Source organism: Hippocampus guttulatus, chromosome 12, assembly GCF_054856545.1.
Source record: "Hippocampus guttulatus isolate MCC_2025c chromosome 12, RoL_Hgut_1.0, whole genome shotgun sequence".
NCBI lineage: Eukaryota > Metazoa > Chordata > Actinopteri > Syngnathiformes > Syngnathidae > Hippocampus > Hippocampus guttulatus.
The window spans coordinates 6,023,727-6,051,512 of NC_141272.1; the positions used below are offsets into that span (position 1 = coordinate 6,023,727).

At 40.9% G+C, this 27,786-nt stretch overlaps 1 protein-coding gene across 5 annotated transcripts in view; it reads left to right on the top strand.

Moving 5' to 3' along the window:
- Positions 1 to 27,786, top strand: part of LOC147197097 (leucine-rich repeat and fibronectin type III domain-containing protein 1-like protein) — an 87,590-nt gene that overhangs the window by 34,368 nt on the left and 25,436 nt on the right. For all 5 annotated transcript variants that reach the window (XM_086125569.1, XM_086125570.1, XM_086125571.1 and 2 more), the window contains exons 2-8: positions 8,891 to 8,995; positions 16,611 to 16,827; positions 17,703 to 17,854; positions 18,717 to 18,970; positions 19,143 to 19,386; positions 19,478 to 19,635; positions 20,257 to 20,643. In XM_086125569.1, the coding sequence (XP_085981695.1) occupies positions 16,623 to 16,827; positions 17,703 to 17,854; positions 18,717 to 18,970; positions 19,143 to 19,386; positions 19,478 to 19,635; positions 20,257 to 20,643 (1,400 nt within the window). In that variant the 5' untranslated portion in view covers positions 8,891 to 8,995; positions 16,611 to 16,622. The remainder of the gene's footprint in view (positions 1 to 8,890; positions 8,996 to 16,610; positions 16,828 to 17,702; positions 17,855 to 18,716; positions 18,971 to 19,142; positions 19,387 to 19,477; positions 19,636 to 20,256; positions 20,644 to 27,786) is intronic.

The window sequence follows — 27,786 nt, forward strand, 5'->3', positions numbered from 1 at the left end:
CTTGGATGTATTATGTCCAGTGGGTGCAATGAAACAAATCCACTGGGTTTAGCTAGGTCAATCATCAGAAGCACGAGATTAAATTGTTCATATTTCAAACAAACGGACAAACAAACTCTCAAGCAATGATTGTGTTTGATGCAGTTTTCTTTAGTGATACCGACAAGTGTGAATCAGTGGAGCTACAAAAGGTTTGTCATGAGTTGTTGGGATGAGCCTGATAATCGTCATCATTAATACTTTTGTCAAAGGTGCAAAACTGTGAATAATCTTGTCTTGAAGTCATTGAGGCAAACCACCCATATGGATAATATTTTGGAAAAAAAATATGAAGTGACTGCTGCATTACTGATAGTATACTGCAGGGTCATCGTGAATATCGAGAGATTTAAATATTGTCACAGTCTATCGACTGTGACACTCGGGAACAGTTGGGGAAAAAAAACCTTCCGTTTGTTGAGTTCGATTTTTATGCTAACTAAAATGAAAATTGGCACACTGATTCCAAAATTGCAATTTTTTTTCTCTGCGGCCTACTCTCCAGAAAAGCAAAATTCCACTGATGATCTGTAGTAAGATCGTCGTGAAAAGAGCTGATTACCGTTGGACTCATCTACAGCTACGTGGCAACTTGTTTACGCAGTCACAATTGGTCGATGGTTGGTTGGATGGTCGAGAGCGTGGAAACTACTTCCGCCTCCCTCGTCGGACACGAGACAAGGCTGGCGTGCTCACCAGTTGGCCAACGTACTGCCGAAACGGTCCACCAATAGATGAAATTCCAAGCTATGTCTTATATTACCGGTAGTTTTGATTGTGGTATCACAGGAGTCTTCAAACAGAATGTTCGCTGTATAGATGAGTTTTCTCTTTGGTTAACCTAATTATTCTAATTCCTGGTGGACACATCCATTCGTTGGAGGGCTGAAAAGATCACTTCATTAGGACAGCTTGCGGCACCACAGGCCAACTGGCATTTAGTTAACACACACATTCAACACACCCACCAAATCCTCATGGACTGCACAAATAGACTTTTGTGTTTTGTCTCTTTTCTACTTCTGAAGATAACCACACCAGAGAGCCACTGGTTGTGTTATTGAATTGTCATACACCCGTGAAAGAACTGTGAGTAACAAAAAGAACACGTGGAAAACATAAATAGGGGCCATGAGGAAATGGCAGTTGGAATCTGAAACAAGTGGAGATGCGGGGTTCTTAAGAGAGAGATGGAAAGGTGACAACGGAACAGGCACAAAGGAAAGGAGAAAGGGTTGATGTTTGTGTGAATGCGTATCCTCTGATTAAGATGAGGGGATGGGATGAAAACATTCACTCGGTGCTCTAATTCTTTCAGTTCTCACTAAAAATGTTCAGTTTTAGTTGTCCCATCCCTGAAATATGGCTGATGGTGCACCTACAACATATCGCAGGTCTTGTACCTTTTTGTTGCAAGCTGATAGACGAGTTAAATTTCCATCCACCCACCACTTAACTCTCAATCCCTCACACTTGAACTTCTATGAGCGGTCACTCGACCGTCTGTGACTCTGCGCTTGTTGAGTTGACTCACAACACAGCCATAATTCCATTTTGGAGTCATTGTAGTTTTAACGTTAATCATTGCTTCAATGCGATATTTGTCAAAATTGTTCTTTTCTGCTGAACACTTTGGTTAATGGTTTCTTTCTTTGGGGAGTTGCATTTATTTTATTATTCACCTTTTGCATTTTGCCAGGGGTCGGAATTGTGGCCACTTCGGGTAGTAGAAAGCACACTGTTCCTTTAATACATGCTGGTAGCTGTTGTCCGACACACCACACAACAGCTAATGCACCATAACACAACAAATCTCTCTTCCCATACTGAAAAAAAAAGCGCAGCTCCACCGTCTTAGAAATTCTAAGGCGACTAATTAAATCAAATTATCATGCAGACACAGAAAAATCATTCTTTAACACAACTACACTCAGTAAAGCCAAATTATGTTTGTTTCATTGTTCAACCTTTTTGTCTTTGACATTAGTTACTTGCATTTGTGACAACACACACACACACACACACACACACACACACACACACACCGGTTGTGGCATGGTCAGGTTGGATCTTTTAAAAATACATGACAGATGATAACAGTATTTAATGGGTGTGCTTTTAATAATAAATTAAAAATCATAACTAAGAAATCCATTCAGCAAATTGATACAACAATTCAGATGGCTTGATTCACACTGGAATATATAGCAGACTTGGTTTCACCCGGTCTTAAGTTTAGTCGACTTTCTGTCACCAAATTGTCAGGTGCTCGATCTGCCCGAGTGGCCAAGAAGACGTAACGCAGTCAGCCAATTTCCCTAACACAGTAAACTAGACTTGCCCCGCCATGAAAATGAAGATGCGCAAGTTTGTCCCCTACGAAATGGGGCCCCTTGTGTGTGTCTTGACATCCAACCATGTACCACTGAATCTTTTTGGACATTTCTATGCAGCAAACTTGGTGGAAATCCAATTCAATTTGAGTTTTCCACTGATTATCTTTGACTAGATCATTCTCATAGACGAAGAAAAAAACAAAACACAATGATATTCTGGATGGATGAAAAATATCCTATGCCTATGTGACATCACACACATAGATTTTAAAATATCACATTGTAAGTGTGCAATGTCAAAGATTGTATTTTTTTTACTTCATCTTTTCTCTAACGACTCAGCCAAATGTCTGAGACAGAAAGGTCAAATTTAACAAATTGAAAATCTGTCATCTACACAGTATCACAGTAAGTGATCCCAACATTCTCTTCAAGCTGGAACATCTGAAAGGCCACTCAACTCAGCCATTTGGCCTTATCATAGTTATAACAGTAGCAGTCCATACTGGTTTGGCTCCCGTGTGCACATGTGATGTTGCCTAATGAATGCTCAAGTGAGTTTGTGTGAATGCTCAGATGCATGGAAAATTACAGGGAGCATTGTTAAGGGCCATATTGTGTAGTTTCAGTCACCAAGCCGAGTTATTGTCAATGCATGCAAACAAGCATCAGGTGGACTAACAGATGAATGGATGATTGCTGACCAATATTTAATGGAGAAGAGCCATGAGAAGCATATGGGGAAAGAGGAGGGGCTCAGACAGAGGAGGCAATCAAAAGGGGGAAGGAAGAAGAGCGGTATTAAAGCCATCCCAGAAAAAATAGATGATGACCATTAAATTAATGAGATATGAAGTCTTTGATTGTAAAACAGCAATTGGTGGACACATTTGGAACAGTGGGTGTACAAGCAAGGGTGTCTTAGAGATGGAGGGCAGTTTTATAGAGAGGGATGAGTGAAAGAATGACGAGTGCAGGGGGAGGAAACAGATGGAAGCAGAGATGACCAAATGAAGGGCATTCTGCAAAATAAAACAGAAGGAATGGCAGGCGGTAGGACATGATAAGAAGAGGATGATGGAGCATCAGCTGCTGTTTTTCCTTTAAACAGCCTATATAAGCCGCAAAGTGGAAGTAGTACCGTCCATATTTTCTGCACTATAAGACGCACCTAAAAGCATTCCATTTTCTCAAAAGCTGACAGTGCGCCTTATAATCAATCCGATGCGCCTTTTATACAGGTCAATATTCAGATTTTTTGGATGTAGTATTTTAAATCTTTAAAGCGCTTTGTTACAGCTGCAGCGGTTGTGAAAGCGCAATAGAAATAAGTACGTATTGTATTCCTTTAGCATAGCGCCATCTAGTGGATGCATAATGCAACCTCAGCCACTATTGGAGCCTCTATTCTACGCGCCTTCTAATGCGGTTCGCCTTTTATATGAAAACACTTTTAAAATTCATTGAAAGTGGAAGCGCCTTATATTGCGGAAAATACATACAATAAAATCTCAACACATAATCATACTATGCATGCAACAGAATAAAGGTATTGGGTTGGGGGACTTTATGGCAGTAACTGGAGGATGTTTTGAAACACACCAATTGTCCTTTAACATTTACAGTAACAAAAAATATCAATTTTGCAGAAGAAATGATGTTTAAGTTATTTTGCATCTGTAGAAAATTCATAATCAAGCCTCAATCTTCAATTTGGCATGACAATCAAAAACTTCAAACCTGACGCAATGGTACTCAACCTGCAAAGTAGATATCTTGGGGTCTCGTTCACGATTGGGATAAGAATGGAGCACGAATTGTGTCAGAGGAGTGAGTCAAATAATGAAGTTGGAACACAGGCAGAGGCGAAGGGAAGTGTTCAGACGGAAGTCCAGGGGCAAGAGAGAGGTCAGTGTCAACTGTTGTCTGGCCGTCTCCTCAAGACCTATCATAACCCATCCTATCAATTCAAGACAGTGCATGACAAAAACACATATCCATGAAAAGATGCGCATGCAGACAGTTATGTCAACAAGCTACTGGGAGAACATGCCCTCAGTGGTTATGAAGTGGAGAAATAGTATGAAGTAAACCGTTTTAAATGAGAGGAACTGTTGCAAAGTCTTTGTGTGTGGGTGTGCATACAAATGTTGAGTACTGTACATGTTTTGAACTGTGATCTGCTCACAATTTGCTGAGGTTAGGGACTTTGAGAACTTTGCTATGAGGAGCTTTTTAACCACCTCGGTAAATTAAGGAGAGAACAGACGAGAGGAGTAGAGACATCCCCATTAATTTTGACTGAATTATTACTGCGGACATTTTATTTTAAAGTCCAGAACTGCAGCATAAGTGCCAACTTTCGGGCCTTTTCAGGAGACCTTTACTGACTGACTAACAGGTCTCATTCCACAAATTAGTCAATCCTTTTTATCCATCAGTACAGTGGAATTGCTTATCATAATTTCAATGTGGTTAGTCTACATTTGCTGCACAGATCAAAGAAACAGAATTAGAATTCCAGTGAGGTACATTTGCAATAAAATACCCTCAAATGAACCTGTCTGTCCATGTGGGAAAAAACAATTCTTTGCAATTTGACTGACTTTTGAAGATACTTACTGGAGGAAAAGTCTGATGATTTTCACACAAACATATTCTCGAGTGGAGCTATTTTTCAGACCTTTTCTTGAAAGACTCTATTCCTTTACAGGTGGGCAGATATGAAATAGCCCCATTCAAACAATTTCCCTAAAAATGGTGCATATGAGGAGTAGTGGTAAAACTGACATCCATTCCCCTACCTCTATACCAAGGATGGGAAACTTAAATGATGGAGCAGGCCACAATTTTTCATCTGCAGTAATGGGGGGCTAGATAGTACCACACACTTTCTTACCAGGAATGTCTAGTGGTGAAGGGTGATATTACACCAATCAAATTTACAGTGGACCCCCGCTATTCGAAGGGATGGGGTATCGGGACAGTCCCAGAATAGCAAAAATCTGCATGTAACTGATGCCCATTGAAATGCATTGGTGGGAGAGGATGTTTATGTCTATGTGGGACATGGGAGGGACTCCAGGAGGAGGTATATTGATGGACATGACTGACTATACTAATGGGAGTGACTATTATGGCTGGGTGCCTGGGTTTCTGGTCATCCCACAGGGTTTTAACCCAAAAGACCTGGTTGGTTCATATCAAGGTTTGCGGGTACTGGTCTTAAAAGTGCCGTGACAAATCAGCGTTGCACAGACGCAGCCGCGGGGATTGTGTGTTTTGTAACACCCACCCTTTTCTCAGAGTTTTTGCACAAACATCTTACCTCAGTCAGTCACTCTGCCACTCTGCGGCTGCCTCCTCTCCCACTCACTCTGTTGTCCCTTGAAACATGACACAGGCTTTTAGTGTGACCAGCCCATGATTGGCTTTGGTTTCTTAAGTACCACTTCTCTTGTGATTTGCTATTGTTCAGCCTATGCTGAGGAAGTGGGTCGTCGTTGAGTTCCTTGTTCACAAAAGCACGTACATATCCACGTAAAAGTGGCTAAATTGAAGGCAAATTATTTTGTTCTGTAGGTGGACGTTAATTAACTCATTCAATACCACCCCTTTTCGCTGGAGCAACCCCCTCAATCCCTCACATTTTACTGAATTTCGACTGATTTGCAAGGCCCACAGAATATTCTGTTCTATGGCTATATATACATGCAACCTGTCAAAAGAAAGGTGAGACTCTCTTCTTTCAGCAGAAAAAAAAGTTTGTTTCTATCTTTCTCCGTTCGTTGGCAATCAGCATTAGAAAACTGCTAAGTTTTATGGAAAAGGCAGATTTTCTGCAGAAATCCAGAGAAAATGAGCTTTTTGTAAAAGCATGCATTTCAAGCATCATTTCAAGTTTTACACTATTTTTTGCTTTTGTGGCAGCTCAAATACCTCAATAATGTGTTCCTCCTACAAAAGAACATTACAAATAATGTTTTTGTAGCAAAATAATTTATTTGCACACAACAAAACTATTGAACTATGAACAAAAGTGCAGCTGTGGAGAAGATGGTTTTTGGCTTCCATCCAGTTTGTCACCATCGATTCACCCCACCACGTCCAGATGCACGACCTATAAATTATAGAAACATAAAAAGTTGCAAATATATCTTGCTGCAGAGTGAGGTACAATAATTTTATTTACCTTTCTTTCCACCACCAAAGCGAGGAGTCGTCATCTTTTGGCTTCTGGTTGGACAATCTGTAATGTATAGAAGTATGTACAATTACCACACTTTTATTTTTCTATTTTTTTTATTGTTGCTTTCCACTTACATTTCAACATCTCTCACACACACACACACACACACACACATGCTCGCACACTGCTATTTACACCATTCATTCCACGTTGCTCAGCATCCAATTTGAAATGAAATGAAATATGAATTTAACACTAGTGGTTTTAGCAGAGCTGAGCGGACCAAATGTGTCCTGTTTTTTTTTTTTTAAACCTATGGCGACATGCAAGTCAGCGCATATTTTCATCCACATCTACGAGACGCATCAACCGTACATAAATGATTAGTGTTACTGGCAACTTCATAGTCTAGCGGGGAATGTAGCGGTACATAAAAGTGACTGAGGAGGCATAAGAAGTGATGAAGTTTTGAATGGGAACTTGCAAGCTAGTCAGCAGTTACCTCCTCGTTCCAGCGGCTCTGGCGAGGACTCTCAGCTGCTTTCCGTTATGTCCGAAGGGACATATTCGTCCGACATATCGGGATCCAAATCGCTCTCCAATTCATCGTTTTCGCCGTCGTCTTTACGAGATGATTCCAACGAATCGCTGACGTGTGCCCGGCGTCGGCCATGCGAAGCAATGCAGCCTCTTTGCCGTCATCGCTGGAAGTCACCGGGGAGACGATTTGTGGGCGATGTGGGGCATCGGGAGGCACAAAATGCTCTGCCAAGCGATGATCGCTGACGTGGAGCAAGTTCATCTTCATCAGATGAACTCGAAACTCGGCGTGAGCTATGCGGGCCGCGTGTAGCACGCCATGTTTGTGCAGGCCGACGTTCGTTTGACGGGTGCCGCTTTCGATTAGTGACCGAAGCGTCATTTTCTCTTCCACACAAACACCATCTCCTTTGTTGTTTTGTTTCGAGGACACTTTTATACCGAAAAAAAAAATCATTTTTAGTTAGTTATTTCCTTTTCTCCATCGTTGCGAGTTGCTAATGTTCCAATCCACTATCCACATACGCCCCTCCTTCACTGTACGCCCTTTCTACTACTTCTGCGGCGTGATCCTGGTTGATTTTTGCACCACTGCCACCCGATGGCCATTTTTTTGCTATTTAACATTGCCGTCAACCCAATCCTGTGGTGAGAAGTTGCATCGGACTCTCTTGCACCCTCCCCCATGAAAACACGTGATTGACGTATTAATACGTCATGGGGAGGGAACGGCTATGCGCTAATTGACGTATTTATATGTCAAAGGGTGCTTAATTTTGAGCCTACTCTTAACCATGTTAACTGTTTTGTTAAGTGCTTTGTTACAGCTGCCGCTGTTGTGAAAGCGCTACATAAATCAGCATGTATTGTATTGTATTGTATTGCATCCTGAAAAGAGAGGAATTAAATAACTGCATTTTGTTTTTTGTTTTCCTTCCAGCCTGTGATAGAAGAATAGTGACACCATTTTTGTGCTGGAGTGTGAATGTGTGTGTGTGTGTGTGTGTGTGTTAGGGGCAGGTAGGGGTGGGGTAGTCATCGGTTTTTGTGAGTCATAGGCAGTATTTATTTTCCTTGACTTTATCAACAACCGTGTGAAGAAATAGTCCAACATTTCTAAACATACGATTGAAAGAAATTTTGTGAATTCATCATCTAACGACCAGAGAATTTGGAGAAATATCTGCAAGTATGGGACAAGGCCAAACACCAACATCGAATCCCTGTGACCTTTGAGCCCTCAGGTGGCATTGCATTGAAAACTTACATCGTGTGGAAATGACATTGCAAAATAGGCACAGGCGCCCAGGAGACCGCGAGCGCATACGCGAGTGCATTGCCTCATCACTCGTACTTTGGAAACATCTGAAAAAAAAAATCCTCCTCTCACTCTCTTTGGAAGCACTGGGCTTACTTGGTCCTCTAATCACTTTTATATTTCATTATTAAGTTTAGAGTAGGTGAAATAAATTGGAGGCTAACAGGCAACTGCTAATTTGCTTTAGTTTTGCTACATCAATCAAGTGACACATTTCACATTGGATAATAGGCCATTGACAGGCAGCTATATCAATAACGTAAAACTGGGTGGGCTGCGATCGAACCACACACTCTTGGCGAACAACTGGTCATTTGCGATTGGCGTAATGGGCACCCCTGTTGTACATTAAGCACAAGCATTTGAGACGGCCTTCCACCCCAATCATATGTGTCAGTGTGTCTTCCCAACATACATTAGTAGCCTTCGACTGTAAATAACCAATTGTGTCTTTGCTCTTTTATTCAGGTTGGGTTCCCTCCCCGCAGGCTGCCCATCCTAACCTACAGTACCCATCTGACTACAGATGTTCTTCATGTTGACCCTAATTAAAGCACAACACACTTCATAGAGGTAAGTAAACCTAACAGACAAGTTCTTGTCACTGTTTTTTTATTTCCCTCTTGGCCAAACTCATGTATTAATGGCTTAATGTACGTCAACTGTTGTATCCTATGAAGCATGGAGGAGGCTCTGTCATGTTCTGTTTCCACTTTGTTACATCTGGCACTGTGTGTCTTGAACCTGGACGGGATTCTATGAAATCTCGAGATATCAGGAGCATTGGTCGCGAGTCATTTGTCGGATGACTTCAAGCAAAATGCGGGCGACACCGTGAACTGGTGGTCAATCATAGGGCACATATAAAGACAGAAAAGCTTTCATTCATATTGTTACTGAGTGGCAAATGGATCCACGCTGCCTATGCGGAAGTCAGTCGAGAAAACCATTACACCGGTGACTTTCACCTTACTCAGCACTTTCCTCCAAGATTTACTCTTCATCAAGATATGGATCAATGTTGTAGTTCCAGTAGGAATATCACTTAAATACCAACGTCTCCGCAACAGAACTTACGACCCAATTCAAAAGGGCTTTGACCTTTTACAAAGTGCTCGTGATTGTTTTCAAATGGATTTTTTTAAAAAATCATTTTCAATTTTCTCTGGTCATCAAGCTCGTGTTCAAGGTGCCTATTTATTGATGGCAAGACAAAATATATTTATCTTTCCTTTTGCCAAAATTGTTTCAAGCCTGAAGCTAATAAAATGCACATTGACCTACTTGGAATACCGATTCTGTATCGAACCAAGCTCACCATGGTTCCATCAAAAAAAATCACACATATCCAGAACCAACTCACAACACATCCGCACAAGTTTCGCTGAGTTAAATTGACTTGATATAACTCCGATGGTACCCTTTTTCCATCCCTAACTTTTGAACCCAAAACATGTTCTCATTTGTTATGTCATCGAAAATCATGCCAATACTTGGGGTGTCACTTACCATATCATGCATATTCACTGAAGGGGAATTATGCCCAAGACATTTTCCTTCTGGCGCAGCTATCATATTTCAACATAAAAACGGAATTTTGTGATAATAATAACATGCATACACTCGCATGCAAATGTGGTTTAAATTTACTCGATGCCCTGCTCTCAATGATTATATACTTGGAGATATTTATCAAACAGGCACACCTGCTTGGATGAGAAATGTGCCTGTCAGTGATGTTACACCACAGATTTCATCCCCAAATAGCTTCACTTTCAAAATGTCATTACACAGCTTTCGAGTGGGACCGTTCAAGCAAATGAGACATTCTTTGTAAACAGATTGTCTTGCAACAGTACAACAAGCAATGGTTTGCACCGCACATTTCAAAGATTAAGTTCATGACGGTCAAATTCCCACCAAAGACAAATACAGGATGGATAGTTTTGCTGATAAATACGCTTTGAACATCATTTATTTATAATTCAATTTAAAGTCGATTGATCAAGGTTTGGTATCTAATCACCATTTATTTTAGAAGAAACGTGCATTTCGATTGTTTGTGTCCTTTCACGGACATTGTCTTACCATGTCCTTCAAACTGGTTTTTATATAATTATTAATTTTATATATAATTTTCTCTTTTTGGACAAAACCAAACACTTCTTCAGAAAATAATGATAAACATTCAGTATACAGCTAAATGTGAACAAAACAAAAAAATCCGGAAGAAATAAAAACCAAATATACCCAAATGTATTTATTTATTTTGCAGAATATCACGCAGGACAAATCAGAACCTCAATATTAAATGTGAGTGGATTTTTGTGAAAACATGCACAAAATAATTTCTTGTACTTAATCTTTGTTTGCCGTTCGGCAGTTTTGTGCTATCCTGGAATGGTCATTTTATCCCGATTTCTGTTCCCATGTGTTGTGATGGAAGTGACTACAGCCACATGATGGGATTTAAACTAGTGCCGTGCAGCTTGCCTCCGTGAATGCTCGCATGTTTGGATAAACAAAAATGTCATTGCGTGTTATTAGAAAGGTAAATCGCTTCAATGGTTTTCAATTACCCAACATGAACAGCAAATTTTTTTTAAAAAAGTAGACCAAAGAAGCCATATAATTCTCACCGAAAACCATCATATCCATTTTTTTTCACGGCAATAAAAGCATTTTAGCATATGAAGGCCATTGAATACCTCATGAGCCAACTGTCTGTACGCTTTTACATTGGGATCCATTTCAAGCAAAGCCCAAGCACGTGTTGTTTTGTGCATGTGTCTGTGTGACAGAATGAATGATCATGTGGTCTTTTAACTTGGATGGAGTGTGAGATCAATTCTCTACAGCGTCACCTGCAAACAGAGTCCCTGAATGGAGAAATCTTAACGTGATGACTGCCAAGCGGCATCGTTATCTAACCTGTTTTCCCCCTCTTGTGGCTTTCGCTTTTCGAGTTCTCTATGCTCTCGTTACAGGTTGTCCTTTTCACTGGTGCCCTTTTCCATATTCTATATCCACTTTTACGTTTATTACACCCCCTTTTCATTTTTAGATGTTATCATTCCTCCCTAATCGCCATAATCACTGAAGAGCTCACAATTGCTCTATGCAAAATTAAACACATCAATCACACCTCAACCTTTTAAACACTCGGTGAATACGCAGACCCAAGAGGGTCAAGAGGAGACAATCAAGTACAGCTAGCTGTCCAAGAGTGGAAAAAGTAGGCCTGTACTGAAACAATCAAGTGGTCAGACTATAATAACCTGAAAAACGATTTTTTCTACATGCTGATGAACCCAAATCTGCATAAAATGTCACGTATTTTCATTGTTGTTAAAAATTGTGTTTTCCTCATCCTTCAAAGTGCGTTTTCTGGAGCACCAGTTGTCAACGGTGTTCCCAGCTAAATTTGGGCAGGAGATAGGGTACATCCCCAGACTGGCCGACAGTTAATCGAGCAGACACAACATGGGAGGATGCTGGAAAAGCTGGTGATAACAAGGAAGAACATGCAAACTCCAGCAAAGGAGGACCCAGGCCCTGTACCAATATTCCTATCCCATTTTAGAAACATATATCGTTTATGTAAATCGTCACTCTTCACTTTGTGTATTTTGTATTATGAAATAGCAAAAATTGAAGCCATCATTTATTTTAAAAATTGTGATTCTTACAAAATTCCGATTTACTTTCTGAATAATTCAAGTCAATGCGGGGCCATTCAACTCAACTGTGTATCGAGAGCACTTTAAAACAGCCACCGCTGCATACAAAGTGATGTACATGGAGCAAAATGAATTCATACATCAACAAACAATAAAACAATCAATTAATAACAAAGCACAAACACAATAAAACAAACAAACAAAAAATCAAGTTTCATGCCGAGTCAAACGCCAATGAATAAAAATGAGTTTTGAGATGAGTTTTAAAGATGGGCAGCTTACCAATCGTTCAGTGGGAGGTCATTCCAAAGAGCAACGCAAAAGGCTTGATCCCCTGTGTGCTCATTTTATTCATAGTACGAATTTCTATTCAATGACATCTTCACTTTTGATATTTAGGTGGTTTGATATCTTTTTTTTCTACATCATGTAACTTAGTTATTATGATCTCAGCTCTTGGACAGCAGTGATACAGGTTTGGCCACCATGTGCACGTGTGATTTTGCTCTCCGTGCTCCAAGGAATACTCAGATAGTTTGCGTGAATGTTCATAGGGATGGAAAGTTGGAGATTACACAGCCCAGTACACAAAAACCTCATAGCTAATTCATCGCTTTTCGAGCATTTATGTGATAAGGAAAATAATCTTTGAAAGATAGACATCAGTATGCTTCACGGTCACTAGTTTGTAAACCTCAAGGACGCAATTTCTTGAAAAATACTGCAAATAAAAAGTTCATACAGGAACGAAAAGCAGTTACAAATTCTTTTGAATTTTCAGGAGTGACAGTGAATACAGCTTCGACATTTCTCCTCGGTTCATAGTGCAAACAAATGACAACTGTGGTTATGCTGGAAACCATCATCACACTGCAACATAGATCCTATTGAGCATTAGAATTCAAGCAAGCAGACACGAGGTGTAATTCTCTTTGTTTTATGTTTAGTTTGATCGTAAACTCCAGCTGGGAGTGGCAATAAACAGACTGATGTCTCTTTTTTGGGGGCGGGGGGGGAGAATTATTCAATAATTGATGCGTTCTATGAAGTTAGTTGAGTGGAGTTCATGCCACCATACAGCAGCCATATATCAAGTCTGCGCTCGCAAATCAAAGCAAGGAAAAAAAAGTTTGAATGACAGCTCTTATCTTGAAAAACTCATCATTGGAGTCAATATTTTGGGGGAATTCAAAGTACACATTATGAGACCGATAGTATCATTTTTGAATGTGTCATATGTGCAAAAAATAAAGCATGTGTAGCATATTCACTCACATGCTTTAGAACTTTATAATGTTTACACACATTGCTAAACATGAGCTGCTCTGTGGCACTTTCACCATGTGTAAAAGTAGCTCACAGAAGATAAAAGGATCGAGACCTCGGCAACAGAACATGGACTGGCAAGCATTGTTGCAGTGTCCTGGCATCACCTCATTATGTACTGTACTGGCAGGGCTATTTTAGAAAGATGATGCACTGACAACAGTGTTGGATGGAAATCGCACAAAAAGTCACCCACTATTTTGGAAGGTACAGAGTGAAACAACAAGAGTAGTGTAGTGCAAGATCATGTTTGTTTGGTTTGGATGTCTTTTACAGTCAAGGTGAAGGGTTGTGTGAACAACTCTGTTTATCAGCCCCTGCGCGTTTACATGGGGATTTGTTTGAACCATTGTGTGCGTGTGTGTGTGTGCGTGCGTGCGTGCGTGCGTGCGTGTGTGTGCGTGTGCGTGTATCTCAGGGCTGTCAGTTTGGTCACCCAGCTGGTATGGGATTTGGATAGCAGTGGAAATGTGCAAGAACCATGACCCCTTACTCAACATAATAGTTCCCTGAGCCAAAACTATGAACAAACAAAGCAATAGGTGCCAACATCCATTAAAGTAATTCTGGGAAAATGTGACATTCTGTGACTTAAAACCGGCCCAATAGACTGGACTAAATGGTTTGTATTTCTGTGTAATACGCACACACAAGCAAACACTCTCATACACATTTTATGTAGACCAGTGGTTCTTAGCTTTGTTAGAGGTACCGAACCCAACCAGTCCTTATGCACATTCACCGAACACTTCATTAGTGAAAAACAAAAATATGGCTTTTTACAAATTCAAAACATAAGAAACACATTAAGTAAAATCAGAAAAAAGTTAATAAAATTTGGGGGTATGCTGCTATTAATCATCACTGTATCAGCTGTGACGAGGTTTGTGAACAAACCAGATGATGTTTGGATCCCAGAAATGTTGACACAGATAAAATGCGTAACGCAAATGTTTATTTTGAGAAAATCGATGGACCCACAAAATACAAACAGAAATCACCGCCAACAAAGAGCTAGAAAATCAAGATATGAACCAACCTGTCAGGTGCTCCGGTCGCACGTCAAAGGAAATGCCATCAGAATCGGTATGGTGCCGAGAGATGAACCAAATTCACGAACAAGCCCATCGAGGCTTGCACAAAAATCAGTACCCACCAGTTTATACACTTGCATGTCTACAACTATAGAGCCATTACTGTATGTATACTCTATTTCGAGTTAGCGCTTCAATGTAGCGATGAGGTACGTTTATTCTTGGCACAATGCACAGTCGGCACAAGAAGCTAGCTAACTGTGAGCTTTTGTCCTCACACATTGACCACATACTGTGTTAGTATGTACTGTCACAAGAAAACCTGGCACTGAGGGCTTCAGTATCGGCCGAGTAAAAATGAAGGATGGCGACAGCAATAAATACAGTTCGAAGGTAAGATAAGAAAACCTTTATTTGTCTCACAATGGAGAAATTCCCAAATGCGGTCAACTTTACCTTTTCACTGCCACATGCATTCCATTAATCCAAAAATGTGGTCCGTGGTGAAATCTTCTGCATCAATTGCAGAATGTTTCAATAAAAACAAGTGTCAGTTGTTTTCTTTTCTTTTTTTTTTAATTTAACAATGAGACGCGGACAGAAGGAATGCATGTTTGTTGTGTGACGGAATGTGTGTGTGTGTGTGTGTTTTGTGATTGGAAAGAGCGAGGCCAGTGGCCTTGGACAAAAATAAATCCTACTATGTAGCGTAACAGCATTCTTTACCCGGCATGAGTGTACTTACGAGTTGCACTCTGCAATGAGGAAACAGTTCACCCCATAACCTTATGACGACAACACAGACTCACAACTTATCAGATTTCCAACCCAATCTTGTGCTTTCTCACAGCCCCCCTTATACACAGTCACAACACCCCCACAACCATAACGCATACTCTTCCCACCTCCTCACTGTTACCATCCATGTGTCATCGACTGTTGCTAAGATACAGGCCTCCACCAAGTTTTTTTTTTTTTCCACCAATGGTTTTGACAGCGACCCCTTTCTGTAGGATCCCTTTTTTTCTGAATTTGCCAATGTCTACAACAGGTACTCATTTAGTTGCTGCCATGTTGGCTCACTCGCTCACTGCCGCATCCCTTTTCATATCTTCACCAACACATTACCCATAATGGATTACATTGAATGGAAGATTGAGGAACAAACAACTGATTTAATTTGACGAAATGCAAAATGCAATCAGCAGTGTGATCGTCAAAAACTATACATTTAGATTTTTTTTGGGCGGGGGGGGGCGAAAAATGTTGAAATAAATTAGATGAAAGTTGGAGTACGCGGTCTGTACGTTGCATATTTATGCATACATGTATGAGGTGGCACTCAGTGTGTGCATGCTAAGCGACACGAGTATTTTTATGCTTTAGTTCACATACAGGGAAATTAAAGACACACACACACACACGCACACACACACACACACACACACAACACAGGACACGGTGGTGAATACCAGTGGAGGCTGACAGGGTAATCTGTCTCCATTGTGGGATGTAAAGTACTCTAGGGAAGCACAATACACACCATAAGGCAGACCCCCAAAACACCCACACCCACACACACACACACACACACACACATGTGCACTCATTTTCCAACTGTGTGTTCTCACAACTAAGAGCCAAATCTTTTTTTCTACCTGCCCCATTTCCAATCATCAATCCATTGGTCTACTCTGTGTTCCGTTAGTTATCAGAGACCTCTGAGTTTGAACAAAATTGGGTTGGTGGGACTTATTGGGGGATTCTCCTACATTGTATCCAGCCACATTCTGCAATTAACTGCATTGTTAAGCCACACAGAAGCAAAAAAAAAAATAAAAATAAAAAAAGACAAGGATCTTCGTCATGCCGAGTTACCAACTTCCTGACTTCCTCGTAAGTATGGATTGGGGGAATTATTTCATTATGACTTAAATGGGGAGTAAAAGAAGTTCAAATTCTGAACTGTCGGCTTTAAAATTCTATTTGTAGGTCCATCCATCCACTTTCTCTACCACTCACTATTGTCAGGGTCACCTTTGCAAATTTAAGGGCGAGAAGCACCGTACATTATAAACAGATGTGTTGGATTTCCTGAAGTGATCTGCACATAAAAATGTTGTATCCTTATTTCATTCTTTCTTCCAGTCCCCGTTTTTCATGTGGATGATCATGGAACGGCTGTGGTTGTCTTTGCTGTTGCTGGCAGCAGCATGCAAGGGACAACAGTGTCCGAAACGTTGTATGTGCCAGAGTCTGTCGCCATCGCTCGCTATCCTCTGCTCGAAAACAGGCTTGCTATTTGTTCCTCTTGCTATCGACCGACGTACCGTGGAGCTTCGGCTTCAAGAGAACTTCATCACAGGTAGTGTGGCAACATTATTTCATTCGTACAATTCAGTCATTATATTAGGGGATGCATTGTTGCTCAAACACCGGCATAATGAGCAGTAGCTGTATTAGGAGTGTACAAAGTCAACTGATTGTTTTAGTACACGCAGTACAGTAGCCAAAGAAACGTAGTTTGGCCTGTTCCTTGATAGTAGCTGATGACATTGGTGACTAAAATGACGCTCAGTATCTTTCTTGCTTCATACTGGAAAGTATCACTCACTATCCATCACTACATACATGTAGATGGGCGGAGCTCAGAAAGTGTGTGTCAAACAGGATGGTCAAAAGCTGACCCACTTCAAGAGTCATTATTTCCTTCACTTTACAATGAATCACCAGATGTCATTGCTTACAATGCTGCAGACGTACTATCGACTGAAAATAAACAACATGACTGAAATTTAGTTTGCAGATGCTTGCAGTAGAGACATTAACGTACACAAAGATTACCCCCATGCCTCCCTACTACGGCGACAACTTCACCGAACAACAATGTGTTTCTTATTAAAAGCAAATAGTCAGAGCAGTAATCTCAGCAACACTCACCGCAGCACTACTGACCTTTGGGCTTTGATAGAGTGTTTCAGAAGTGGCAGATCTTTGACCAGCCTAGTTACCAAGTCATTATCAGAAAATCTCTGCATGTGGTGAAATTCAGAACACCTCCCACACAGACAAATTTTGTCAATTGCCGGAGAACCAAATATTTACTTGGTTGTTTACACTTGAAGGGAATGCACTCCAGAGACGAAACTAATTGTAAACAAGCAATTAAAAACCCATTTATTTTCTTTTATGACTTTAAGGCGCTGTAAATTCACTATTTTTGTGTCTGCTATTTTCCAGCTGTCAGAAGGAAGGACTTTGCCAACATGACCAGCCTGTTACACTTGACGCTGTCCAGAAACACCATCAGTCAGATCCTTCCTTCAGCTTTCAGTGACCTGCGGCGATTAAGAGCGCTCCATTTAGACTCGAATAGATTAACCGTTATTAAGGTAAACTCAATGGATGGCTTAATTTTGTTTGAGTTAAGATATTAGATTCGGAATCTTGAAGTTGCACACAAAAATGTAATTGGGTAGTTATACCGATAACTGAACAAGATTAACAGTCCATATACATGTTGAGTGCTTGTTTTAGTTTCCTTCACAGTTCGTTAATCTAATTTTGGGATTGGATTTATAAGCATTTGATCGGGATCATTGGCTCAGGATATATTGGAGGAGTGTGTATCACGAGCTGAAAGTGGGTGCAAATGCTCGGGAAGAGAGGTGAAAATGGTCATAATAGGTCAAAAGTTGATCTACGAAGTAATCTTAGGCTGTGCTTGCACTTGAAGTTAGGTAGTCTGATCCAGACCAAATGACTTTTGAGTCTCACAACAGAATTCTGCCCTCTGTGGTAATCTGCTTATTTTGCTATTTTTACCAGCTGACATTTTTTTTTCATTGTGCATACATCTTCGCATATAGCATTGAAAATGGATGGATGGATGAATGGATGGATGGATCTTGGTGTCATTAAAATGCTGGTCAATGCAGCTTTCGCACTTGAGAGCCAAATTAAACCATCCAATTTTTGCTTACAAATGGACTGAAGCCAGTGTTCAGAAAATAGAAAGTTACCAGTAATGCTCGATCGACTTTGAACAAGTTTGTTTGAACTGAAGTGACCACAGCCTTTGGAGTCAAGTGCCACTCAAGCGCAGCATTAAAACCTAACCCGAAGCAGGAACATGCAAATTGAGGGCTTTACAAACTCTAATAAATCTATTCATGCGCGTATTATTTTTTTGGACACGTTTGAAATAAAAACATATTGAAGACTTTTTGTATCATCTATTTTTGCCTCTTTTAGGATGATCATTTCAACGGCCTCACCAACCTTCGCCATCTAATTTTGGCCAATAACCAGCTTCACTCCATATCTCCCCATGCTTTTGATGACTTCCTGTCCACACTAGAGGATTTGGACCTCAGCTACAATAACCTTGCACAAGTTCCTTGGGACACAATTGGACGCCTAACAAATGTCAATACCTTAAATATGGATCATAACCTCATTGACAATGTTCCCCAAGGAGTTTTCACCAATCTACACAAACTTGCCAGGTAAAAAAAAATATAATTAAAAAAAAAATCACTACGTATAAATGTAGTAGTAAGATACTTTAAGGTTCCCATTCTCATAGCAAATATTGTGGCGGGATTGAAAGAATAAATTACTTTGGACCAGTGACGATCTCTGTCCTCTTTATCTCTGACCATCAAACCATTTTTACAGGCTGGACATGACATCCAACAAACTGAAAAAAATTCCTCCCGACCCTCTGTTCCTGAGAATCCCAGTCTATGCAAAATCCAAAGGCAGCCCCTTGTCATCCTTAGTTTTGAGTTTTGGTGGAAACCCTCTCCATTGCAATTGTGAACTTCTGTGGTTGAGGAGGCTGACCCGAGAGGATGACTTGGAGACGTGCGCTTCGCCACCAGACCTGAGTGCCAAATACTTCTGGACAATATCTGAAGAGGTGAGATTGTAGTCCGTAAATAAATAAATTAAATATTCAAAAATAAATTGGAGAATATATGATTAAAATACTCTGCTTTCTCCCCCATTAGGAATTTATTTGTGATCCGCCAGTGTTAACTCGCAAGTCACCTCAGACTGTGACTATGGAGGGCCAGCCAGCCAGTCTCAAATGTAAAGCAAATGGGGATCCAGAACCAGACGTCCACTGGATCAGTCCTGAAGGGCGACTTATCTCGAATGGCACAAGGTATTTGCATGAGGTTCATAAGGTTATAGATGGTCCGCAGTCATTCATTTCTTCTTCATTTCCGATTGCATCTCTGGTAAAAGTAAATCCAAATGAAAGATAGCTTTCGTTGTATTGCCTAGCGCCAGAAACTTCGCTTGTCTCGAAGCACAAGGCCATTCGCTAGCTACTGCTGCTACCTACCGGTATGGAAGAGAACTGCATGATTACTCTGCCAGGCGATAGACCGCACACGCATACCAATTGGATAATTTCCCACAGCACACCTGAAAATATCTCAGGTGTGCCGTGTGTTTGAAAAACACTGACATAGAGGATGCGCCCTGTAAACTAAACAGTATTCAGTATGTTAATTAATGCTTTTCACTAAATGTTAGCTGAGATAGACTGAGGCATGGGCAAATTACAGGGTTTACCTTGCTTTTAAAAAGTCAGGCTTTGAATAACCGTGAAGACTGGCTGTCACGGGTAATGTGCCCCTCCTTTCTTTTTTGAAGGTCTGGAAATGATTGGCTGCTTGCAAATATGAATGAAAGATGAACTTTTGTTCCCTCCTTCTTCACAAACCGTTACGCATGGAGGAGGACAAACATTTGAATATTTCTTCATGATTTCTTTCAGAACATTGGTTTTCCCAAATGGAAGCTTGGAGATCAACGTCACCTCTCTGAAGGATGCAGGGAACTTCACCTGCATTGCCTCTAACGCGGCGGGCGAATCAACAGGACGAGTGGAACTGCTCGTTACACCAATGCCCCATCTGGCAAACAGCACAAGCCGTAGCAGAGACCCATCGGAGACCAGAGAGCCTGCTCCTTCTGACATTCTAACCTCATCAAAAGTCTTAATGCCAAACAATGAGACCCGAGCAGGAGATCGCAGGGTTTCCTTGGTGGAGCTGACGGGAAACTCTGCCCTCATTAGATGGAGTAGTCAAACAACTATATCAGGCGTCAGGATGTTCCAGGTCCAGTACAACAGCTCAGGGGATGACACACTGGTGTACAGGTTAGTCTGTCTGCATGTCTAAATGTCTGGGCATATCAGGTCTTAATGCGGGGGTCGGCAACCCGCGGCTCAAGGCAAAAATTGCCTTGATTTCACTGAGCTGAGTACACATTTATAGCAATTGATGAAACTGCTAAAACCGCGTTTCAATGTACGTTTGGTCAATTATTTTACTCTTATTTTCTGTTTACTGCTTCTTCTTTCATTTATTGGTGGATTCTGTTTATTTCAACTTTCCAACCAAGGTGCCATCTGATTGGCTAGAGTCGCGCACATTTCCCACGTCACGTATGATGGAGTAATTTTGCTCACAGCTCGCAGGTCTGTCTCTGTGCGGCTCGGTCCCAAACGGGCCGAGGCCCGGTACCAGTCCGCGGAACATTGGTTGGGGACCACTGCATTAGAGGATGGAAGCCTTTTTGGAGTCTGTCTTTGCTCAATATCCATTAGCAGAATGATGAAAAGATGGCAGGGAACAAAAGTGTCATGGAGGGGAGAGGACATGAAAACATGGATATCGTATTTTGGTGTTCAAAACAGAGACTACTCATGAGTCCAGTGGTTTATTTGTCTGCTGAAATAAATACAGTCAGACGTCATGATATAATCTCTTCTTTCTCAGAATGTTTGTAAAAGGACAGCGTTACTATAACCATTGTGCATTTGTCTAAATTGACATGTAAACTGTTTGTTGAAAGAATGTTATTTTGTGGATAGGCTTTTTCTAACTCTCCTTCCTTGAAAAAAAAATCCATTCCATTTAAAGAGATAGAGCTGTGTGTGTGCGTGTGTGTGTACGTGTGTGTGTGTGTGTGTGTGTGTGTGTGTGTGTGTGTGTGGTCGTGTGGTATCACCAATCTAGTGTAAATAAGAAATGTGACAAGCCATACTAACAGGCTGAACCATGATATTCTCAATGCCTCCAGTGACAGCAATCCACTGCATGAGTCGTCTTTTATGCAATTTGTGAAGTTAAAACCGGAGTTTGAAATCAACAGATACATTTTAATAAGGCCTATTAAACTCTGTGTCACTCCAGTATATGAACATATGAATAAAAATATAAATGTATACATTTTGAGATGAGTAGTCCAGTCACATCAGTCACATCACATTTGTGGCATCCAGCAACACTCTACCCGTTACTCTTCACAATTCATGCAAATGTCAGTCTGAGATGAAAAAAAAAAATGCTTGTAGGTTGTTACAGCCATGACCAACAGCGACTCCCAAACAGGTAGAGGCGCGACAAATTAGTAAAGGAAGCTGAATTGATGAAGGTGAAATGAACCCCTATTACTGCACGAGTACTTATGTTATGATAAATTCTATATGATGAATATGAACCAGTTATAATCCAACTCCTAATGAAGTAGGGTTCGATATAATGAAATGTATCAGATATGTTCTATTTTGGCAACTTCTTTGATAGGAGAGAATGCAAAGTTTCCTGATTAATGACCAAAGCTTAATGACTCTTAAACTGAACAGGCACGGCATCAAATAGGTCAAGGTATCTTCTTTCATCTGCTTTGCAAGCATGTTCAAAACTTATTACCGACAACACCACAAGGGGCTTCATCCGGACTGCTCACATTACTTCCCGGTGGTAGATTGTGCACATTGCAGGCGCTGCTGAGAGCAGTCTTCCATGAAATCCACCCGCATTGCATTGCCCAAAGTGGTGATGTTAATTAAAACGAGTGACATCTGTATGTGAGTGTGTATGCGTGTGTGCTGGTGGGTGATAACTTAGTCTCTAAGGGGATAACGTTGGAGCTGGCGATGAAGTAGAGGATGTGCGTTGTGGTTTGTCTGCGTGTATGTGTGGGGGGGAAGAGAAAATGTTTCTGTCAGTGTACAGTAGGGAGTTGCATGTAGTATTCTTGACTTATATTAATGAGCGGGGGATATGAGTTACAGCCCATTTTCATTCATGTTTAAAGACTGTCAGGAAACATTTAGCCATGTTAAATGGGTAGTCCGATATTTTGTCCATTTTGCAGATTCATGAGGACGACTGAGATCCATTCACACAGACACACAAATCACATGTACTTCTTGAATTCTCCTGGTATGTAGCAGCATGACTCACTTCATGCTCACCTAAGCCAAAATAAGGAACACATGCACAAACCAACGTGGACACACAGTGTTGTATTTTTGGCTACTTTGCACGCTGTGTGTGTTTTACTGCGCTCATTGTGTCTTCCACTCCCTGCCTAGAAGACGTTTCCTCTCAAACAGTTTTCCCACCTCACACATCTTGTTCTCCCTGTGTGTACTCCTTTCATTTGGCGGTTGGCTTTCCATACTTTTCAGTCATGTTTCATGGCTTCTCATCTGTTTGGTCTTTCATCTCCCTTGTCCTGCATTCACATTTCCTCTCTGCTCTTGGAGGATTGCTGAACGCAGCAGAAAGGCATAATCCGCTTGTTTTGCACCTTGCCTCTGTATTCATCATCGTCCCAAATCGATGTTGAATTATCCAGTGACATGACCGCCGCTACTGTAACCCTTCAGCTCCCTACTCATCTGTCCATTAACTACCCGGCCGTCACACCCTCATGGATGGATTAGAAAATAGTTCATGAATCTGAGCATCGCATGCGGGTGCCAAAAATGGAGGAGAGAAGGAAAGGAAGAAAAAGAGAGTAGATAGAGAGAGGACGAAAGGGAAGATGATGTATCTTAAAGAGCGTACAAGGGGAGGAGAAGATGACACATTAGTATGGGTATCAGGAATTAAAGAGGATTTGCATGGTAAATAAGGATAAAAGATGATCTCTCTTAGCTCCTCCCACAACTCTCAAAAAAACATAAGCAAGTATGACCTCTTTCATGTATTTTTTTTTAACTTGTAGCATACAACAGTATTGATAATGGGCTTTGAGAAAAGGGTTGTATGTCATGGAAAAGATGGATTCTGTTCCTGTTGGTTTAGATATGAAACCTAGCACTGGTTGCACTGCTTCTCTCTGTGTCCCTTTCTATCTTTTTTTAACATTCACTGTCACTCCCTTTGTTTGATCGCTCTATTATTCATGCGCTTGTGCTCCAAATCCATTCTCTGGTTTCTTTTCTGTGTCTTTTATTCCAAGAACCACTCTAAAAATACACATATGGAAGCCTTTATGCACAATCGCAAATTATATTGTCATGGTTTTCTTTTAATGGGGTTAGCATTATGGGTTTTCAATCAGTGGGAGTTTTTACATCGACGTTTCATTTTGTCTGTTAAAAGCTTTTACCTTTTCCAGTCTTTCAGTAGCGTGTCAATTGTCTTTTTTTTTTTTTTTAATATATTTAGGCTGTCTTTGCTAAGGGTTGAAGTTAAGTTGGGCGGCCCGGTAGTCCGCTGGTTAGCGCATCGACTTCACAGTGCAGAGGTACCGGGTTCGATTCCAGCTCCGGCCTCCCTGTGTGGAATTTGCATGTTCTCCCCGGGCCTGCGTGGGTTTTCTCCGGGTGCTCCGGTTTCCTCCCACATTCCAAAAACATGCATGGCAGGCTGATTGAACACTCTAAATTGTCCCTAGGTGTGAGTGCGGGCGTGCATGGTTGTTTGTCTCTGTGTGCCCTGCGATTGGCTGGCAACCAATTCGGAGTGGCCCCCGCCTACTGCCCGAAGACAGCTGGGATAGGCTCCAGCACCTCCCGCGACCCTAATGAGGATGAAGCGGTTCGGAAGATGAATGAATGAAGTTAAACAGACAGCCAAATCATACACATAGACCAAGAGAAATGAATGTTGCTCCTTAAACCAACTCAGTGTTCTTATCATATTGTAATGCAATACAAAAAAAAAACCATGCATCCATTATTACCCACAAGTGTCGCGGGCATGCTGTCATAAGGCTTGTTCACAGTTTATTCGGCAAACTGACTATAAGCCTTAAACTGCAAAGAACAAGATTCATTAGATAAAGTTGTCATCCAGCACTATCCACCACAACAATTAAATATATTTCAAAAAAAAAGAAAAGAAAAGAAAATGACTTGAAGGAAATATACCCACAGGATGATCACCAGATGCTATGATTCTTCTTGCGCTTCTTTTTGTTAAATTTGCAAAAAAAAAAAAAGAAAACACATCTTTTAATCATTTGGCCCTTGCCCCATCATTACAAGTGGCGCTTACTTCAGGACGGCACAGTGCGTCCATTCCTTATAAGTTCCATAATATATAGGTGCTGAGCTGCGGGGATAAGAAGATGCAAAAGTAGTGGGTGAAGTCCACGAGTGAAGGTGGGATATAAGCAGAAGAAGTTGGGGAAAGAGTGAAGGAGTGTTGAAGGGCAAAAGCCAAGATGAAACGAGGGTGAGGGAGTAATGGGAAAAGGGCAAGAAGGAAAAAAAACTCTTGCTCAGCTCCATGGAGAGAAGCTGCTGTTGAGAGTCCTCACAAAGGGTCTCGGACCAGTAAATGAGCTTTTAAGACATGAGCGAGGCACCAACTTCCCAAGATGAAAATCGCCACGCTTCATTCATCTTGACTTCAATCGTTGCCTGAGTTCTGAAAGGAAAACAATTTTAGTGAATGCTCAAAAAAAACTAAACAAAAAAATACTACAGGCAGTGATAATAACGCCAAAAATTAAATACCGTGATATCTCAAGTGGTACCTCAAAGTTTCAACACGTTCATCTATTGCCTGCTGCCTTTTCCAGCACTATAAGTCTATTTTAATACGTTTGTAAATACCTATATTTTTCAAAGCGATGGGATTAATTTTAATAAGCAGTGGATGAAATTACTGACTGCCAAAATTCCCCAAAGTGTGCCACCATCCCAAAACAAAGGGCATGTTTATACAACTGATAAGACGAGAGTCTGGCTCGACTCTGAAGGCGAAACAAGCCCACAATCAAACACCATCTCCCACACATCCCTCCCACCAGAATAGATTGATATCCCCTCATCTGGAAGCAATTTGAAATGATTTTCTCTTTTCGTTATTTTGGGAAGTTACTTTCATTTCTTTACTTGTCATTGTTTTCTGTTAATGGTGTCAATGCATGTTCTGGTCATTTTTGTAATGCAGTGGAATACAGTCACTACCTCTCAAGGAGAATAAACACCCATAAATCTGAAAGTCTAGATAAGAAGCTGGCTATGTGTGTGTGTGTGTGTGTGCAAGGCTATGTATATTGAAAAAAAAAACACACTTCCTCCAGCTGTCTCATGAATGCTTTTACTGTATTAATGGATTATGATGCAACCAATTTAACTTTAGAAGTAATGTTATGTACTGCACCTATTGCACTTCAAATCAATGGCATTTACTGCGATTGGCTGGCGGCCGGTTCAGGGTGTCCCCCGCCTACTGCCCGAAGACAGCTGGGATAGGCTCCAGCACCCCCCGCGACCCACGTGAGGATAAAGCGGTTCGGAAAATGGATGGCTGGATGGGTCAATGGCATTTAAATATGACATGTTCATCCCCTTGTGAAGTCACCCTCCAAAGACAAAAATGCAAGAAAAGCCTTCTGATTGGACATAACTCAAATCATGGTGAAAGTCCAAGAATAATTGCATTTATAACTCTTATACCTCTTTTTCTACATTGTGATCATATATATACTCTCTAGGACTCCAGTTTATATCCACATGTTCATTTATTTCTGTACTATTCAACACGTGTATTTTTCGCCACCACGTTCGTATAAGGTATCGTGTTTTTAAATTAATCCGATTTTAATGCACGTCTCTCAAATCTGAAAAGTGTGAGGAATCTCTAACTTTAGAAATGCACTTCTTAATCTCCCAGCGTGTGCATGTGGAAAGCTCACATTTACTATTTAAAGTAACTAAATCAGCTAATACAATTAACTGACAGTCACTCTGTCTCAATATCTTGAAAAATATGCCAGTGAAATCCCAGGCTGTAGCACTATTGCTCGGAAATGTAAGATTAGCCAGTCTCTAATCCTACTTTCTCATTTTACTGCAGGGCCATACTGGGCCATAAACGAAACCCTGCTTGACCCAGATTAGCCAAACACAAACAGAACAAAAATGCCCTTATACGCGATGGTTTAGAAGGGTTCAGTAATTAAAGACTGTAAAGATTTGAACAAAAATGATACCAACCACACTATTTGTATCAACTGATGATAACGCATGATGCTTTAAAGGCAATGTAAAGTAATACACAGCAACAGAAAATGATTCCACAAATGTACTGTATTGAGTTACAGCGGCATGACTGGAGATGCATTCCAAGTAGAATTTTAAACATGCCCGTTGAAACTACTTGACAGTATTGAATGAAACGTGCTTTTCTTGAGCTCTTCAAAACCTGCACTGTATATCGAATACAATTTGAAATCAAACAGCCTTTGCGACCTGTACAAGACGTTTAAGCCATGAACAAGCGTCGGCCTCAGCCTCACTCTCTCCCCCTATGGCCCACTTAGATTGATGTAAAATTAGGCTTTAATCCACCATTGGAACTAAATACACTGTCAGCGCAGCTCATTCCCCAAAATGTCATCCACTGCATCCATTTCCAATCTTTTTGTCACTCTAATGCTCGATATTTCAGTCCACATTCTCTCTTAAAGTCTATTTAACACATTCCCCCCACGTTCCACGCCTCATTTTAAATCAATCCATTCCCATCTTTCTTTCTCTCTCTGTCTCTCTTGGTCATCTCTTTCTCTCTTTGGAACTGCCCTCTACATCCTGCGCTTGATGAGCCACGACAATTTGCGGATCGACTGCGTTGATGAATGGGGAGTAAATCTGGCAAATACTTTTGAAAATATAACCCAAATTTGGTTTAGGGAGCGTCCACTCCTGTTGACAAAAATGACACACCGACAGGTGTGAACAGATACAAATACAGTATGCGTTCGTTTGGAGAAATGGGGAGTCGTATTTGGCTGCACAGCTGTGGGGTCGAGGAGCTATAGCACCAGGTTCTGTGAGTACCGTTGCCCTGTGATCATCATACAGATTGGCTATTTGATTATTCTTAATTTAAATTACCGTTATTAATGTGATTTATCCATGCATTTAAAGTGAGGGGAGTGATGTGGTAACAAAAAGTTACAGTTTTCCTATTTACAAGAAACTCACTTCTGCCGTCTGGTTTTTCAAGGTCGCCGAATTAGCAATGCGCCTTAGTGTTTCTTAAAG